This window comes from Bos mutus, chromosome 20, assembly GCF_027580195.1.
Source record: "Bos mutus isolate GX-2022 chromosome 20, NWIPB_WYAK_1.1, whole genome shotgun sequence".
Classification (NCBI taxonomy): Eukaryota; Metazoa; Chordata; class Mammalia; order Artiodactyla; family Bovidae; genus Bos; species Bos mutus.
The window spans coordinates 38,411,977-38,430,996 of record NC_091636.1 but is presented as its reverse complement, the minus strand read 5'-3'; the positions used below and the strand labels follow the sequence as shown (position 1 = coordinate 38,430,996).

The 19,020-nt window shown below is 40.3% G+C and overlaps 1 protein-coding gene across 5 annotated transcripts in view; it reads left to right on the top strand.

The window, feature by feature from the left end:
• Positions 1-2,554: 2,554 nt before the first annotated feature.
• LOC102284917 (sperm flagellar protein 2) overlaps positions 2,555-19,020 on the top strand; it is a 207,936-nt gene continuing 191,470 nt past the window's right edge. For all 5 annotated transcript variants that reach the window (XM_070357654.1, XM_070357652.1, XM_070357653.1 and 2 more), the window contains exons 1-2: positions 2,555-2,697; positions 13,689-13,791. In XM_070357654.1, the coding sequence (XP_070213755.1) occupies positions 2,640-2,697; positions 13,689-13,791 (161 nt within the window). In that variant the 5' untranslated portion in view covers positions 2,555-2,639. The remainder of the gene's footprint in view (positions 2,698-13,688; positions 13,792-19,020) is intronic.

Here is a 19,020-nt window from a genome sequence, read left to right as displayed (position 1 = left end):
GTTTCTACCCCCCAGGCTCTACAGACTGAAATTAAAGCTTGGAACTTCTTAATGTGTAACACTAGTCTTCAGTTTAAATGTACAACTGGGATGACTAGCCACAGGAGTGTCTTGGAGGTCATTTCTAGGCAGGTATTCATCTTTTAGAAGCATTTTCAGGGATGACATATTTCTAATGTTTAAAGGTTTATTAGATACATCCCCTAAGCTAAACAGGCTATTTAGAATATAACCTTTTGAATTTGGATAACTCTAATATGATGCATATCAAGTGTATCAGGCTCCAATTCTGTTGGCAATAAATCTCCCTCAGAATTCCCATTGTAGTTATTCCCATTGTAATTATGGATAGAGGAGCTTCATGGGCTACAGTTCATGGGGGTCAAAAAGAATCAGGCATAACTCTCATCGGGTGAGAGATTTCAATGTTAAGTAAAGCCAGCAGAGAAATGGTACTAACTTTTATCCAATCAGGACACACAGATCAATTTCAGATTAATTTTAAGAGAATTTCACCTATTAGGACATTACTGTCATCATTCTTACAGTTTAAAATAATTTGATGAATTCAAGCTTTTGGGGGGAAATTACTTATCTTTGTGAGGCACACACACATATGTGCACACACACACACACACACACACACACACATATATATATATATATATATATATATATATATATATATACTGGCATCCCTGGTGACTCAGAAAGTAATGAATCCGCCTGCAATGCAGGAGACCTGGGTTCAATCCCTGGGTTGGCAAGATCCCCTAGAGAAGGGCATGGCAACCCACTCCAGTATTCTTGCCTGGAGAATCCCCATGGACAGAGGAGCTTCGTGGTCTACAGTTCATGGGGGTCAAAAAGAGTCAGACTCAACTGAGTGACTAAGCACATTATATATGTAAGTAATTTTTCCATTATTCCATCTAAACTTTTAGAAATTATTAAAGGAGAATGTTTCTTACTGTTGCTAAAGACCATAAGAAAGACTTTATTGAGGGGACTACTGCAATGGGGTTTTGCAATAGTGGATAGAGATAGGGCTCAATTCTGAATATAATAAGGAAAAGTGGGGATTTACAGCCAAGGAGTGCATTTGAGGTCTTTGGATGGAAAACTACTACAAAGAAACATCAGAGTTAAAGACGAAACTGACTAGACAGGATATTTGCTGAAAACAGGCCAGAATGATCAGGTATCAAGGGTGAGGGACAGGGAACTAGATCAGATATGGAGGGTGGAGGATTTTCACTAAACTCATCCAGCAGAATTTTTGCCAAAACTTGACAAAGGAGCCAAGGACAGAGTTCAAGGTAGGACCTCAGGGAGAAGAGGGCTCAGAGGACTCTGACTCAGATTTGGTCAAGGTGAGAGTCTTTCCCAAAATACAATTTAAAATAATACCTGAAAGGAAAAAAAAAAAACTGACCAGAAAAGAAGTTTGTTAAACACTCACCTCTCGAAACAATATAAAGATATGAATTACCCTAAATGTTAGTTCTGTCACCACCACCAATAAAAAGTATAGAAAGCTTGCTACAGGTCAGGACCTCTACCAGCTCTGGGACTAAAAGTTGTATAAGCCCTATTCAGTCCCTGTCTGGGTAGCCCATCAGTTCAGTTCAGTTCAGTTGCTCAGTCCTGTCCACCTCTTTGCGACCCCATGAATCGCAGCATGCCAGGCCTCCCTGTCCATCACCAACTCCCGGAGTTCACTCAAACTCATGTCCATCGAGTCAGTGATGCCATCCAGCCTCTCATCCTCTCTTGTCCCCTTCTCCTCCTGCCTCCAGTCTTTTCCAATGAGTCAACTCTTCGCATGAGGTGGCCAAAGTATTGGAGTTTCAGCTTCAGCATCAGTCCTTCCAATGAACACCCAGGACTGATCATCTTCAGAATGGACTGGTTGGATCTCCTGCAGTCCAAGGGACTCTCAAGAGTCTTCTCCAACACCACAGTTCAAAAGCATCAATTCTTTGGCGCTCAGCTTTCTTCATAGTCCAACTCTCACATCCATACATGACCACTGGAAAAACCATAGCCTTGACTAGGAGGACTTTTGTTGGCAAAGTAATATCTCTGCTTTTGAATATGCTATCTAGGTTGGTCATAACTTTCCTTCCAAGAAGTAAGCGTCTTTTAATTTCATGGCTGCATATAATACAGCAATTAAAACTGGCAGTTTGTAAGTTAAAGACAAAACTGAGGTCACTGGAGCAGGGGCTTCCATAAGTTTCTTTAGGAGGCAAACAGGAAGAAAAAAAATTCCCCTTCAATCAAGATTCTTTCTTTAGAGAGGCTCCCTTGCCTCTCCTCCTCCACACACCAACCCTGCTAACATCTCCTGGCTGTTGTGTTAATAGCGCTCCACCGCTTTCCCCAAGCCCGCTGAAGCCCACCGCCCCTGCGCACGTCTCGGTCTTACCTACCAGCAGGGGGCAAGCCACGATTTTCTGTCCTCCCGGGCTGAGCTCTGGCACCCCTCTTCTCCCAGCCTTTCCCCTAGCTCCGGCCTGAATACGCTTCCTTAGCAACGGGTCGCCCTTGGCAACCGGAGGACGCGGGCAGGCAGGCGGGCTAGGTTTCCCGCGCGTTCCTGGCACCTGCGTGCGGTGGGAGGCACAGGCCTAACCATGTCGGAGATCCTGTGCCAGTGGCTCAACCAGGAACTGAAGGTGTCCCAGACCGTGAGTGAGTGACACAGCCTGGGGCGAGCGGACCGGGGGCGAACGGGGCGCGGAGCCTGGGGCGCGGCGAGCTGATGGAGTCTGGCGGGGTAGGCTAGCTGCCGCTCTGGCTCACTTCAGCCACCGCGGAGCCTGGCTTCTCCACTCCCCAGCTCGGCTCTGAGTTACCCATCATCACGGTGGTCCCAGCCCCGCGGGTTCTGACCTACCACGGTTCTGAGGCTATAGGGACGGCGCCCTTGCTCCAGTAGAGAGAAGAACTTTCTGGACTCTTTAGTCTAGCCCTGACATTGCTCCTTTCACACTCTCAGAAGCGTGGTGTGCTGGCAAACCAGCGAAATGTGAATCCTGAAAGCCAGCTACCGCCCTATTAGTTGTGTGCCCCTGGACAAGTTAGAATACCTTCTCGCAGTGTGTTCCCTCCAGTATAAAGGGCTGTGTGTGAAATGAGTTAATGCAGAATATATTAACATTTACAAATTTCAGCAGTTTTAACTCAGTATGTGCACATTCGCTACTTCTGACCACTTTTCACTCTTCCCAAAGCTGACTTCTTCACTAACCTGAATTTATCCCAGCCATAAAGTTGTCATCCAAATTTCCTAAATCCCACAACCACAGACGCAGTTTTACATGCTGACAACTTTTGTAACAACCAAGTAATTCCAGAATAGCACTATACCCCATTCAACTTCTTTTTCTTGTTTCTTAATCAAGAGTTCATTTTCCAACTGGTATGGTTTTGCTCAAAGCAAGAGGTTTGCAGGCCAAATCATTTCAATCTGTTTTTCCCAGAAGCATTCTTGCATAATGTCAACTTGCTTCCAGAGGGGCAATAATGCCAACTCAGTCTTAAGTCATCCACAGCATTTGGTCAACCAGTAGTGTTTCTGCAGCTGCTAAGTGTTTGTTATCAGCACTAGGATCTTTCAATTTGGAGCATTTGCAGTAGCCTTTGGAGAAAGGAATGGCAACCCACTCCAGTATTCTTGCCTGGAGACTTCCATGGACAGAGGAGCCTGGTGGGCTACAGTCCCGGGGGTCGCAGAGTCAGACACGAACTGAGCAACCATCATTCACTCCAGTTGCCTTTCTTGAGGCATAAACCCAGACTTTTTCTTTGCCAAACTGCCACCCACACAGTAAGTTTTTTTCCCCAGGAGTCCATGATCATCCCACGTGTCTCTGACTGTTCCTTATCTAAAATATGATGCTTATCTCAGGATGGTGTTAGCATTTTTCTTTTCTTATTTCTTTCTCACCATAGGAGCCAAAATGTAGTATCATGGCCTTAAGGTATACTCTTATTAAGAAAAGCAGTTACAGATTGCTGAGTTTACTTTGGTTCATTTACTTGATTAATAAAAGCCATATTCTTTGCTCAAGTCCACAAGACTCTGTTGCATATTCAAACACTTTTGAGAAAAGTAAATAAAATTTACAAGAAATCTAAAAACAGTAATATGCCATTCTTAATTATAATCAGTTTGAGGAGTTTTGGTTTTGAAAGGAGGAGGAAGAATTACTTCATTCCCTGAAGATTAAAAGACTGGAGATTTTATTTATTTTTTGGCCCCACCTAGAGGCATGCAGAAACTGAGTTTTTTGACCAGGGATTGAACCCCTACCCCCTGCAGTAGAGGTGCTGAGTTTTTACCACTGGACCATCAGGGAAGTCCCAAGACTGAAGATTTTTAAAGAATTTAAATAGCATAAACTATAAATGGAAAATTTCTGATGTCTGCTTTCCCCAAGTGTAAAGCTGGAAGTTGTTAGCAGAGACAGCTAATATATTCTGCATCCCATTCACTAGCAATACATATTCATTTCTTGATCCCAACTGCTAAGAGGAGTCAAAGGAGAAAGAGACAATTCCTGAGATTACCTAAATCCATGTTGTAAAAGGCTTTTCAGACTATAGGGAACGCACTCAACTGTGTTTGGAAACAGATAAGATAGGATCTGTGTGCCTAAGAAGCATGCTGCCAGTTGATTTCTGTCATTAGATAAGCCATTCTGTGGTGTACAATGGAAAACTTAAAACAGTTTATAGGAACTCTCTTGGAAGGACCATAGTGGATGCAACTTCTGGGGAAAATAATTGGGCAAGTTCTGGATAAGCGTCCTGTTAAGAGCAAGGATTTGGAGGCCAGACTGTTTAGGTTAAAATCACTTATTCACACTTACTAGCCAGTGCTTGTGAGCAATTTATTTACCTAAATTTTATAATACTCAAAATAATAATACTTCATCAAGTAGTGTTAAGATTAAATGAGATAATAAATGCACAGCATTTAAAACAGTCCCTGACACACAGTAAATGCTAAATCTTACTTTTTAGAAAATATCATACAAAAATAAAATCACCAATGTGTAAGGACATTTGAACAAGGATGTTTATTGCCACATGGATTGTAGGGGCAAAAAGAAAAGAAATGGAGACAATATAAATTTGCTTCAATAATAGAACACTTGGGTAAATGATGCTGTATTTATGCTATGGTTTATCATGCAGTGGTTAGAGCAAATGAGTTAGTTACTCTAACTTTTAACCTAAAATGTGCTCATGTAATTTTGTCAAGTGAAAAACAAAATTAAAACTTACTGGAACCAATATAATACCATTTTGCACGAGGATATGTGAGAGAAAAGTGTGGAGAGGCATATACTGGACTGTTGATATATACATGACTCTTAATCTTTGTGTAAGCATAGAGAGAGATGTGGGAGCATATAAGCCAGTGTATTGGTATTGCTTACCCTGGAAAGGAGATGATTGCTAGCTTTTCTTTATACATCTGTGTTATTTGATGTTTTGCTTGTATTCCCTTCATAATTTGAAAGTAAAATTCAGTATAGCCTTACAAATGCAAAATCAAAAAAAGATCAAATGTCACATGACAATGTAGGAGAAAAAGAGGCTTAACACTTTAGATGAAATATAGTAAGCATCTTGAAGTATTGCTGGGACAGGGGATTACCTAAGAGTTATTTTCTCAAATGAAATTTATACATGAAATAATAATAATAATAAAAGTTAATCTTTGTTGAGCACTTAGATTCTTACGCCAGACCCTGTGCTAAGCCTTTTACATAGGCTTTCATATTTGAGATTTTAAAAAGTCCTAAGACACATTGTCTCCATTGAACAGATGTGTAAAAGAGGCTGAAAAAGCTTGGTAATTTGTTCTAAGTCATCCATCTAGTAAGTCCTAGAACTAGAATTTAGAGCTAGATCTTTGACTAGTGCTCTTAGGATGTATTATACATTTGATTTTATGCTTAGGGAATTTACTATTTAAAAATTAACCCTCCCAAAGATATTCATTTGAGCTCCTTTTAAGGAGGATTATTGTTCAGTTGAAGTCACAAGAAGTACAGAAATTCAACCAGATGGTTAAATGGTTAAATGGCAGTGGTGGAGTTATTAGTATTTGTTTAGAAGTAGTTCAGTCCACATGTTGCTTCCTGAGACAAAGCAAACAGAATGAGAATGCCAAGTGCATGCATTGCTGCCTCGGTGAGACTCAATAATGGTTTAGTCATTAGAGAGGCAGGTAAAGCTGATTGATTTCTGGATTATTTTGAAAAGTAGAAATCAATTTGGATAAAGCATCTCATATTGAATTTTGTGTTGCCTGGATGACCCTGAATATCAGCAGTAAAGAAAATAAATTCCAATGATCCTCAGTTAAGAACAGTCTCCCTCCACTTAATGAGGTTTCTGGGAGTCACCAGAGGTTTGATTAGTCTCAGCATATGAAGATTCAGATCTATGTTACTAAAGCTAAGGATCTCCAGTGAGTTAAGTTTAACTAGACCATTTGTCCTGGAAAATAATGCTTAGACGTATGTTAATGAAATGTCTTAAAATACCAAAAGTTGTTAAATAGAAAATAATTCAAGCAATTATTTTTGTAATAAAAAATAAGCAATATAGAATAATGTTACTAAGAGATTTGCTGTAAAAGTCTTTACAGACTCTCAGTTATTTTCAAGCCTAACCATTGCCTCTGTTTTACAAAATGTTTATGAATTCACTGTAAGAGGAAGTTGGCATCAGAATGTCATAATTAAACATTCTCCACAAATGTAGAGCATTCAAATTCCATGTACTGTATACATCTGATTCATTGTAAAAATTGATATACAGCAGTCCATATTCTTTTGGATTCTGGGTGGGGTCATATTGAAAATTGTAGATACTTTATTGTGGGTATTTTTGTTTCAATAGTCTCAGACATCGTTATCACAAGTAACAAAGAATCAATAAATAGAAAACTGAGTTGAAAAATTTAGTATCTCCAAAGTCCTGATTTTCTAGTATCCGAACTAGAAACAGTAATCTTTAGTCACAATTTTATACCCTGAGAGGTAATAATAATAATTACTGTATATTTGGGAGGTATCAATTGATATTACAAGTGGAAAATATCTACCACAGTGCCTATCATCTATCTAGGTCTCAGTTCAGTTCAGTTCAGTCGCTCAGTCGTGTCCGACTCTTTGCGACCCCATGAATCGCAGCACGCCAGGCCTCCCTGTCCATCACCAACTCCCGGAGTTCACTCAGACTCACATCCATAGAGTCAGTGATGCCACCCAGCCATCTCATCCTCTGTTGTCCCTTCTCCTCTTGCCCCCAGTCCCTCCCAACATCAGAGTCTTTTCCAATGAGTCAACTCTTCGCATGAGGTGGCCAAAGTACTGGAGTTTCAGCTTTAGCATCATTCCTTCCAGAGAAATCCCAGGGCTGATGTCCTTCAGAATGGACTGGTTGGATCTCCTTGCAGTCCAAGGGACTCTCAAGAGTCTTTTCCAACATCACAGTTCAAAAGCATCAATTCTTCGGTGCTCAGCTTTCTTCACAGTCCAACTCTCACATCCATACATGCATGACCACTGGAAAAACCATAGCCTTGACTAGACGGACCTTTGTTGGCAAAGTAATGTCTCTGCTTTTCAATATGCTATTTTTAATTTCATGGCTGCAGTCACCATCTGCAGTGATTTTGGAGCCCCCAAAAATAAAGTCTGATACTGTTTCCACTGTTTCCCCATCTATTTCCCATGAAGTGATGGGACCAGATGCCATGATCTTCGTTTTCTGAATATTGAGCCTTAAGCCAACTTTTTCACTCTCCCCTTTCACTTTCATCAAGAGGCTTTTTAGTTCCTCTTCACTTTCTGCCATAAGGATGGTGTCATCTGCGTCTCTGAAGTTATTGATATTTCTCCTGGCAATCTTGATTCCAGCTGTGCTTCTTCCAGCCCAGCATTTCTCATGATGTACTCTGCATATAAGTTAAATAAGCAGGGTGACAATATACGGCCTTGACGTACTCCTTTTCCTATTTTGACCCAGTCTGTTGTTCCATGTCTAGTTCTAACTGTTGCTTCCTGATCTGCATATAAGTTTCTCAAGATGCAGGTCAGGTGGTCTGGTATTCCCATCTCTTTCAGAATTTTCCACAGTTTATTGTGATCCACACAGTCAAAGGCTTTGGCATAGTCAATAAAGCAGAAATAGATGTCTTTCTGGAACTCTCTTGCTTTTTCCATGATCCAGTGGATGTTGGCAATTTGATCTCTGGTTCCTCTGCCTTTTCTAAAACCAGCTTGAACATCTGGAAGTAGATAATATTATTTCAACAACTTTTGTGTCTCTCACTTTAGAAGAATACCTATTATGATGCCTGCCACATAATAGGCACCTAGTAAATATTTTATTATATGAGGATGCATGAGTGAGGCAAAAATAGGGTAAAGTATTGTTTTTAGCTGAACTCGATGGATTTGTTCATCTCGGGAAGGTCATCCTAGGTACTTTGATCCTCACTTTTGTGATTTCAGAGGCTCCGCTTTATTACTTTAAGCAACTTCTTAGGAATTGTCACATGCTAACAGACATTGCATTCTGTTGATTTTATAAGCCACAGCACCAATTCATCTTGCAGAAAAGGACACCAGAATAACCTATTCTGTTAATGGAAGTGGGGATAACAAAGCAAGGAGGGAAAAACAGTAGCAACCACTCACATTAGTCAGAATAGGGGGGTGACATTTGGTCATTTTTTTGTGTTTTGGGCAATACTATTTCACTCCGAGTTCAGACATGTTTATAGAGGGATTTTGTTTTTGTCTTAGTCCATCAGGGTCACTGAGTAATCTTGTCTCGTCTTGGTGTGCTGTGAAATTGATTATGGCCAGCAGGAGAAGGCCAAAGTCTAGCCATGAGTGCTGGCCCAGCTTCTAGGAATACCAGGGCCTAATGGGGTCAGGCCAGTGCCCAGCCACCAGCAGCAGCTTTTCTGTCTCTCAAATGAAAGTAAATTTGTTTGGTTTTTTAAATGTTGCTGATAACCTGAGCTAGGTCTTTGCTCTTCTAGTAAAGGAGGAACAAAGGCCACTTGATAGAATATGTAGGTCTATAGGCCCTCATCTACGACCCCCACATCCCCAAATCTCTTTAGTTATTTGGTAGCAAAACTTGACCACAAATGCTGTGAGGCTATGTTCAGTCATTATTTCCTTCCCTTTAATGGTTTGCTGTAAAAATCAACTACATTTGATTATATGTGCTTCCCCAGACCGGGGAGAGTGTTATCGTTTATATGGACCCAAGAGTAGGTCTGTATCTGACTTTAAGGACAGGGTCAAATATTTGCTATCTAAGTTTTAAGTTATCTTTAAATAAGGATCTTTGTACTATAGTCATTGCATGTGTGAGTGCATGCATGCCTGCTAAGTCACTTCAGTCATGTCCAACTCTTTGTTACCCTATAGACTGTAGGCCACCAGTCTCCTCTGTCCGTGCGATTCTCCAGGCAAGAATACAGGAGTGGGTTGCCATGCCCTCCTCCAGGGGATCTTTCTGACCCAGGCTTTAAAGCCTTGGCTCTGGCATCTCCTTTATTGGCAGGCAGGTGCTTTACCACTAACACCACGTGGGAAGCCCCATACTATTGTCATTGAGGATATTACTGAGCTTATGAATTGTGTAATTGATATAACATGTTGTCTTAAATTAGGAAGCAGCACCTGGTGGCTCAGATGATAAAGAATCTGCCTCCACTACAAACCCAGGTTTGATCCCTGAGTTGGGAAGATCCCCTGGAGAAGGGAATGGCTACCCACTCCAGTATTCTTGCCTGGAGAATTCCATGAACAGAAGAGCCTAGTGGGCTTACAGTCCATTGGGTCACAAAGAATTGGATGTGACTGAGCAGCTAACACTTTCAATAATAATAAAAGTGATCACTGGGCACTTACTATAGGCTGTGAATTATGCTAAGCACTTTACATTATCTCATTTAATCAATTATCTCATTTAATTAAACCAACTGTCAGGAGGTAGAACCCATCACTCTCCCTCTTTTAAAGAGAAGAAACTGAGGCTGTGTAACTATCCAAAGTCCAGGGTCTTATAAATGGTCCAAGAGTCAAACCAGAGAATATTTCTCTCTCCAGAGCCTGTGCTGACCGCATTACCGTATGGAATGTAGAAGGCTTATCTTTTGTCTTTTCTCCAGCTGGCTCAGGTGAAAAGCACATAGACCCTTTGCCCTCCGTCCCAGAAAATTCACAAAAGCTCACATCAAAGATTTCTGCAACTGAAAGCTTTAGTGAATGGGATCAGACCTGTGGCTTGGAAGACTGGAGGTGTGGCTGAGTTGTTACTGAACAACATTTTTCCAGATGTAGATCATTTCAGAGCCCAGAGAGAAGACTGTTACTGAGCTCCTGTGGTTCATTTCTTTCCCACATTCTTCATTGTTCCTTATCCTGGAGTCAATCCACCTTTTATTTCCCCTAGGTAATTCCAGTGATGAGTGCAAATTAACTTACAGAGGTGTCCATCATTAGTTGTGGTATTCCGGAACATTTACTGGAAAGGAAAATTTGATAAAGCAAAAAGAAAAAAAAAATCTTTCCTTTGTGTTTCTTTTTTCCTTACTGTTTTTCTCCCCTAACCTCTCTCCATTTCGCTTTCTCTCTCTGGCTTCTTATCTTCCTTCTCATACTTTTTAATTTATATATTCCTAGATTATCTGCTTTTTCTTCATCTAATTTCTTGCACGTATTCTTTTTTCTCTCCATTTTTTTCTACATGTTTTCTCTCTGTTGTTTTTGCTTCTTCCTATAGCTTTTCTCTGATTTCTTCTGTATTCCTGTAGCACAGGAAAAAAAGAAAAAAGAAAAACTGAAAGTGTCTAATGCACACAGAGCTGCAAAACAGGTTTTCAAACTTATTTATAGTAGCCTACTTGACAGTGAAATAATGTGTTTGCTATTCTTCTTTGACCTTTATAGCCAAAATGCCTCTATTTTATCCATATCAGAATAGTCTTATTAAGAAGTCCTGCCATTTCAAAGGAAGTAGATTATGATTTTATTTTTCTCCTGACCTTTTTGTAGCTATGAGTTTGCTACAGACCATTTGCCTGATAAGTTGAATGTGATGGATTAGGATACAGTTATTCCCCAGTTATTCCCAGATTAGATTTCAGGTCTTCTGTCAACAGGAGCAACAGGCAAAAATGCAAAATCCAGAGAGAGTAGGAGAACAAAATCACCAGATATAGCAGCAGCTCCTGAATGCAAAGTAGTAGTCTTTAGATTTTTAATAGGATTCCATAGTTTGACAATGGCACTTCAGAAAACTAAGAATAGGGACAGGCTAGAGGGAGAAAAAAGGGAAAGAAGCCAAACAGAGAAAACAACAGACAGAAGCGGTGCAAGGCACAGCCAGAGCAGCCCAGATGGCACAGCAAGGACAGTGGTGGCAACCAAAAAGCAGGGAACAGCTTTGGAGGTCAGCAGTGGTGGGTCCTGAGGGAAGGGGAAAGCAACAGTGACTCAGCGGGAGGACAAGGCACACCTCTGCCTTTAGGGGCAGAAGGAGCTCTTTGGATTTCAGTTGCTGCAAAGACTACTGGTGTATGATGCTGGAAAAGGAAAGGAATGTTTGTTGTAGTCATGTCTGACTCTTTGCAATCCCATGAACTGTAGCCAGCCAGGTTCTCTGTCCATGGAATTCTCCAGGCAAGAGTACTGGAGTGGGTTGCCATTCTCTTCTCCAGGGGATCTTCCTGACCAGGGATCGAACCTAAGTCTCCTGCATTGCAGGCAGACTCTTTACCAACTGAGCCACTAGGGAAGCCCCATGATGCTGGAAGGCAGAGTCAAAAGATTCTAATGCTAGATAGTTCAGGAACTCACCCTGAGTAAACAGAATCAATGAGAATTGTTTACATCTTTTTAAGCTACTTTATATTGATTTTACCTAAGAAGTAGGGTATTATTAAAGCATAAAATACTTTGAGAGCAGATACTAGGGAAGCTTTGGGCAAAATTGTGGGCTGGTGTCAGATATGCAGGAGCCTTATGATGATGTAAAGTCTTCTGAGTAAGGTCTCCCTTCACCTCTGTGCAATCACACACCAAGCACCAGCTCTACGAATCGTGAAATCATTCTAACTTCTTTTGCAGCTAGCCACCTTGTTAATAGTCAAATAGATAAAAGAGGATAATTCCATATGAATGAGTTTGTGATACTGTGATAATGTATACATTTAATAGATATTTAATATTGCAGTTGCCTAAAGGACTCTAATAGAAACACACTGAAGATTTTTGGAGGGTTTTGAAATCCTTTGAGAGATGATGGCTTTGTCCTATGATAATGTATTATGTATCAACTTTGAATAGCATTCTTGAATACCAAGCACCCCTATATCCTTCATAAGAAAAATATAAGTGACCCCAAACTAAGGACATTTTTAAAGAAAGCAAATTCTGTTTTACACTTAATATTTTTTCCTTCCCTCATCATTATGTGCATACTTTGTGGCAGGCATGATACCAAGAAATTCTCATATATTGCCTCTAATCTTAAAACAGCTCACCAAGATAGATATAGATAGGATGGGACAGAAATTCAGGAAGGTTAAGCAGCTTGTCAGAGGTTGCACAGCTAGTTAAAGGCAGAGACAAGATTTCAGCATAGATATCTCTAGCTCTAAAACCTGTCTTCCTCTGGGCCACCTCCATCATTGTACAGGACACCAGCTATACTGGAGTAAACCACAGAACCACCAATGTAAATCTTGTTTATAATATGCTGCTGCTGCTAGACTCTGTGCGACCCCATTTGGGCTGTACTGGATCTTCGTTGATTCACAGGCTTTTCTCTAGTTGTGGTGAGCGGGGGCTACTCTAGTTGTGGTGGGCAGGCATCTCAATGAAGTGGCTTCTCTTATTGCAGAGTACAGGCTCTAGGACACACAGGCTTCTGTAGTTGAGGCCCATGGGCTCAGTAGTTGCAGCTCCAGGCTCTGGAGCACGAGCTCAGTAGTTTGGTGCATGGGCTTAGTTGCTCCGAGATATGTGGGCTTCCTGGATCAGGGATTGAATCCATGTCTCCTGCATTGGCTGGTGGATTCTTTACCACTGAGGCACCAGGGAAGCCCAAGGAAAATCGATTATGTTCAGTAGGCTTTATTTAAGAAGGTGCAGGTGACTTTTGTAAAATTTCCATTGCATAAAGGTTAGAATTAAGTTTTGAGGTTTAAAGAAGTTGGATTGTACCTCACTTGGTCAAGAATATGAAATCATCCACAGGTTGTATTGATAATGGAAGTATTAGAGCATAATTTTATAAAATACACTGAAGATTTGTTTTTAGATCTAAGGTTATATATTTTGTTGGTTGTGTTTGGTTTGGTTTGATCAGAAGTTGTCTTTTCTTTCAAAATATCATATATTATCAATTACTGACCCACATTTATTCAGGGATCTTTATAAGATACCTAAAATTAAGTTAAAATTCAGTATTTTCCTCTGATTATTGAAAGATATTTTCAGAACTATTTTGATGGCATTCTGAGTTCAAGTTAAATTATGGGATTTTACTCTGTATGTACATACTGAAAATATATAAGCTCTGTGTAAAGCATTATATTTACTTTTTTATCTCTGTGTTTTAAAAATCAGGTCCCAAGTCATTTGCAAAGGCATTTTCCAGTGGCTATCTAATTGGAGAAGTTTTGCACAAGTTTGCACTTCAGGATGATTTTGCAGACTTTTCAGAAAGCAGGTTAGTGAGATTATTCTTTATTTTATAAAAGGTCAATTCCTTTGGCACTTGGATGGATTTAGCTTCCAAAGTTAACATTAAGGAACCATTTATCACAAGATTCCTTCCAAACCTAAACCAGGCAAGCACACCATCGGTATGAAAATTGCCGCTTCCTCACGTATACATACGTCATTTTCCCAGGAGTACAAAGGAGAAAAAGTTACAGGCTGTTGCAAGACCTCATCTCTCGATGGGCCCCATTTTAATGGCTTCCATAATCCTGCACTCCTGCGTTTAATCAGATTTGTGAAACTTTTGCTCCTCATTTCTCCAAAAGTTCTGTTTCCCCATTTCTTTTCATCTCTCTTCTCTTTTTGGGACTCCTATTATGTGTATGTTGGTGTACTTGATGGTATCCCATAGGTCTCGGGAGCTTTGTTGATTTTTAAAACTAAACTTTTTATTTTAGAACAATTTTAGGTTTACAGAAAAGTTGCAAAGATAGTACAGAGATTTCCCATGTTGTTCACATCCAGTTTTCCCTCCTGTTGTCATCTTATATTGGTATGGTACATTTTTTATCAAAGATTTGTTATAATTCTTATCTAATGTCTTTTTTGTTCCAATATCTTATCAGGATATCATTTTCTCAGACTTTCCTTGTTTTTGATAATCTTTACAGTTTTGAAAAAATTAAAAACTGGTCAAGTATTTTGATATTGCTCCTCAGTTGGAATTAGTCTGAAATTTTCTTTCATGATTAGAATGAGTTTATGTGTTTTGGGATTCTGTTCATTTTTCATTCTTTTTCCTTTTTGTAACCCCTGTGAATAGTTTCAATTGATCTATCTTTGAGTTTACTGCTTCTTTCTTCTGCCAACTCAAATGTCCTGTTGAGCTATTCTAGTGACTTTTTACATCTCAGTTATTATACTTTTTAATTTTAGAATTCCACTTGGTTCTCATTTTTACAATTTCTATTTCCTTATTGATACTCTGTTTTTGTTGAGATGTTGTTTTCATACTTTCTTTTATAATTTTTTAAAAATGAATTATTTTAGTTTTTAACACTTATAATAGCCAACTTAAGGTCTTCATCTAATAAATTAAATATCTGGGCTTCCTCAGAGAGTTTCTATTGACCTTTTCCCCCTAGATATGAACAGTGTTTCCTATTTCTCTATATGTCTCATAATTGTTGAAAACAGACATCTAAAATAATACAGTGAGGTAACGCAGATTATTCCACCTTCCCAGGGTTTGTTGTTGTTGTTGCTGTTTGTTGTTGCTCTGCTGCTACTTTTTGTTTGTTTAATGACTCTCTTGGACTAATTTTGGAAAATCTGTATTCCCTGTTGTGTATAGCACCTGAAGACTCTGCTTGGTTAGCTTAGTGAACAGAGCTCAGCAAATAAATGGAGATATTTTAAAATATCTTGAATTGATAAATCTTCCTTGGCTGAGATGCTGAGTTTGTTGAGGTATATCTTCAGTGCTTTCACAGTTTACAACTCTGCCTTAACCTTTACTTCCTGATTGTACAGGAGCTTAAGGTCAGCCAAAAGTGAGAGATTTGGGCCTCCTCCTGTCTTTCCTGGGTATCCAAACATTCCTACACATGCATATGTATGGGGAGCCGGCGGGAGGCACTCTGCCTGTGGCAAAGGTCATGAGGAAGGAGGCTCGAATACGCAAAGGCAGGATTGAGCCTCAGGAGTCCCCCTGGAAATCCTCAAGCATCTACCCCCATAACCAGAGCCTGCCTACTTTACTACTTTGTGCTCTCACCTACACCTCTGACTTTACAGGGGGCTGTCCCCCACCACCTCTTTCGGAGAAGGAGTTAACTTAGAGCTCCAGTTAATAAAAACTCCTGGGCGTGACAAGAGTGTTTTAACCTACAAACTCCTCTGAAGGTTCTCTAGCCTGCCTGACAGGCTTGTCCGGCCACATGTGATTGCTCACAGCCTCCCAACTGTGAGAGGCACGAGATGCTTTAAACCTTCTAAAAACAGGTTCCTTAGAAAAGTTAGAAAACCATTAGTATAAGTATAGTGGGCTGATTAGAAATTGTATTGGTGAAGGGTTTTTCATTTGTTGATCCAATGTTTGTTGCTAAGTCTCCACATCCCCTGCCCTTACACACATTAATGAATATATAGAAGAAATAAGTATTAACCTTTGATATTAATCACGTTAGACCTTAGGCTAAGCAAATTCTTTCCTGAATTAAAACCCACTACACCCTCACCCTATAGGAATGTAACTTTATCTGGTACCTTTGGAAGGTGGCATCTGTTTTAAGAATAATCACCCCTGGAGAAATAAGTGTCCTGGTTGACTGACCGCTGTCACAAGGAGAGGGTCATAAATTGTCAGCAGGCCCCCTGGCCAGAAGATGATGTAACACCCCTAAGACCTCTGTATACATTTGTATGAAGCACCTGACTTTGATAAAAGTCAGGACTACTGACCCCACATGACTTTTGCATAATATCTCAGTGTATAAAAGTAGACCATGGAAAATAAAGAATTGGGATCAGTTCCTCGAAAGACTGGTCTCCCCATGTCGCTCTCTCTCTCTCAAACTCTGGCTGAGTCTCCATCTGGAGTGCGGAACGCGCCATGCTTACTAATTATGCCTGGGCTTCTAATATCCGACCGGGAGGCCTCAGTGTCTCCTCTCCTTCGGGAGAACGGAAGGATGCCTGCAGCCTACGTAAGTTGTGCAAACTTCTTGTCTTGAAGTTTTATTGGTCTCCCGCATAAACCAAGCTATTCAGCCTCTTTTCTCCACTGAATTTTCCTACTGAGCTATCCTTATTCTAGTACTCTTTATATCTCTAATTAATATCTAATTGAAGCTATTGTATCCTGATCCTCACTGACGCCGTCCCCGCTTCGAATACCCTGGATCAGCCTGGGCTGGACCTTGCACATATGGTCCTTTCGATCCCCAGGAATGTATCAGAGCTTTTCAAAGTTCCCAGTGGATGCTGCTGCTGCTGCTAAGTCGCTTCAGTTGTGTCCGACTCTGTGCGACCCCAGAGACAGCAGCCCACCAGGCTTCCCTGTCCCTGGGATTCTCCAGGCAAGAACACTGGAGTGGGTTGCCATTTCCTTCTCCAATGCATGAAAGTGAAAAGTGAAAGTGAAGTTGCTCAGTCATGTCCGACTCTAGCGACCTCATGGACTGCAGCCCACCAGGCTCCTCTGTCCATAGGATTTTCCAGGCAAAAGTACTGGAGTGGGGTGCCATTGCCTTCTCCTCCCAGTGGATATTTCATTCTTATATCTTCCTTTTAAGTTTTTGGGCAGCTCTTGTTTGCACCAGTGGTATTACTGCCTTAGGTGGTGGTGGTGGTTCAGTCACTAAGTTGTGTCCGACTCTGTGAGCCCATGGACAGTAGCCTGCCAGGCTCCTCTGTCCATGGGATTCTCCAGGCAAGAATACTGGAGTGGGTTGCCATTTGGAAAACCCTGTTCCCAGGGTATTAGCAAAAAGCAATCACTGGCAACTGTTAAAGATCACAGCTACCTAAGGCAGTGATTGAGCTCTAAATTATGTTAAATAATGACAGTGTTCTGAGGATAGAACTTCTTGAGGAGTTTCAAACCTGTCTGTCTTCTCAGATGGCTGTTAGGCTGCTGGTTTTTACTGCAAGGCTACTGATTTTCAAGAGCTGGGAAGAAGGAAATGGGAATAGGGCAAGTTAAAATGACTAAAAGCTCTCTGTTCTTACTGAGATTAAGGTTTTTTCTTGAATGAATTTTATTTATATTGTTACATGCCTTTGGCTAATTTCTAGTGTTATGAAGAAGTTAATTTTGTCAGTTTTATTATTGTCTTTTTGAGGAATAGATTTTTGGAGGTCCTTATTCTGCCATTCGTGACATCCTGCTGCATATCCATAGTGTTTTAACCTGATATTTCCCACTCAAGTATTTCTTAGTTTTTGGTTCCTTGGGATGGTAGACCTCCATTGAGCATTACCTACATTGCAAGAGTTTAAGGAAAAGAAATCTATTACCTCCATTCTAGAGGTGAGTCATTCTTTCACAATCCAGATTATGCTGGTTGTGCAGGTAATGATAGTGTAATTCAAGAGAAGCCATGGATTGTAAATATATTTTTAGACCAAGTTAGCCTCTTTTGCTAATCCCTGACAATTTCTTAAGCTTCTAGGGTACTAGGTAACATTCTAGTGCATATCCTACTCTTCATGTCTCACATCTCTTCCTCAAGAGCAAGGTATACACTGTCCTTCACTGCTTAAACCAAGTTGCCTCCTCTTCTTGATCTTCTAGCCCTGTGCCCACTCTGCTTCTACCTAAATCTCCTCCCTTCCAATAGAAGCCAGGATCAGCCTCTAAGGTATAAGATTTCCAGGGTAGGTAAGTCAGTGTACATTCCTTTCTTTTCTCTTTTTTGCTTTCTCACGAGTTCTCATATGCACAGATTGATTTGTGATGATCTCTGTGTAACCAGGTTTCCAATCCATGTTTGGTGTCATTGCTTATTATCCCTTCATGAAAGTTATAAACTTATCTTGTATAGTTACTTGTTATAATATTGGTCACTTTGTTGTCAGTTTCTTTGTTTGTATCTCTTTCAGTTGTACATTGTACCTTCAGAGGATTTTGTAGTTGTAGTATGAATTATTTTTCTTTGCATCACTAGGGCTAAAAGGGCCTGGCACATGTTTAGCTTTCAGTAGATGTTTTGTGAATTAATGAATGGCTGCATATTCTTATAAGTCCTGCATTAAGCCCCTTGTTTGAACTTCTCCATAGGCAGATAGAACTCTACACCCACATCTTTAGGTGTGGTTTCCTCCATCAGCTTAAAAAGCTTTAGGTATTCCAGTTTCTTTTTCTCAAGGCTTCTCTTACAAAATGCTTCCCTTGTGACCCTCATCCACTGTTTCCAGTCATATTTTCCACCAGTCTGTAGCTCTAACGTAAGCAACTTTGGTCCACAAATATGTCATGTGCTTTTGTTATGCTTTGAACCTTTAGATATCATTCTTTGCTCACTTTCACCCTGAGAAACTCATTCAATTCAGCTAAAAATCCACCCTTTTCTAGACTCTTTGTTTTCTCCCCAGCAGATTTAATTTACTTTTCCTCTTTGTTTTTTTTTCTGTTTGTTTCAACAACACTTCAGACATCCCTTTTTTATTACTTTAAGGTATATTTTTTATTTATATGTCAGTTCTTATCAGAGTTACTACCACCTGAAGGAGC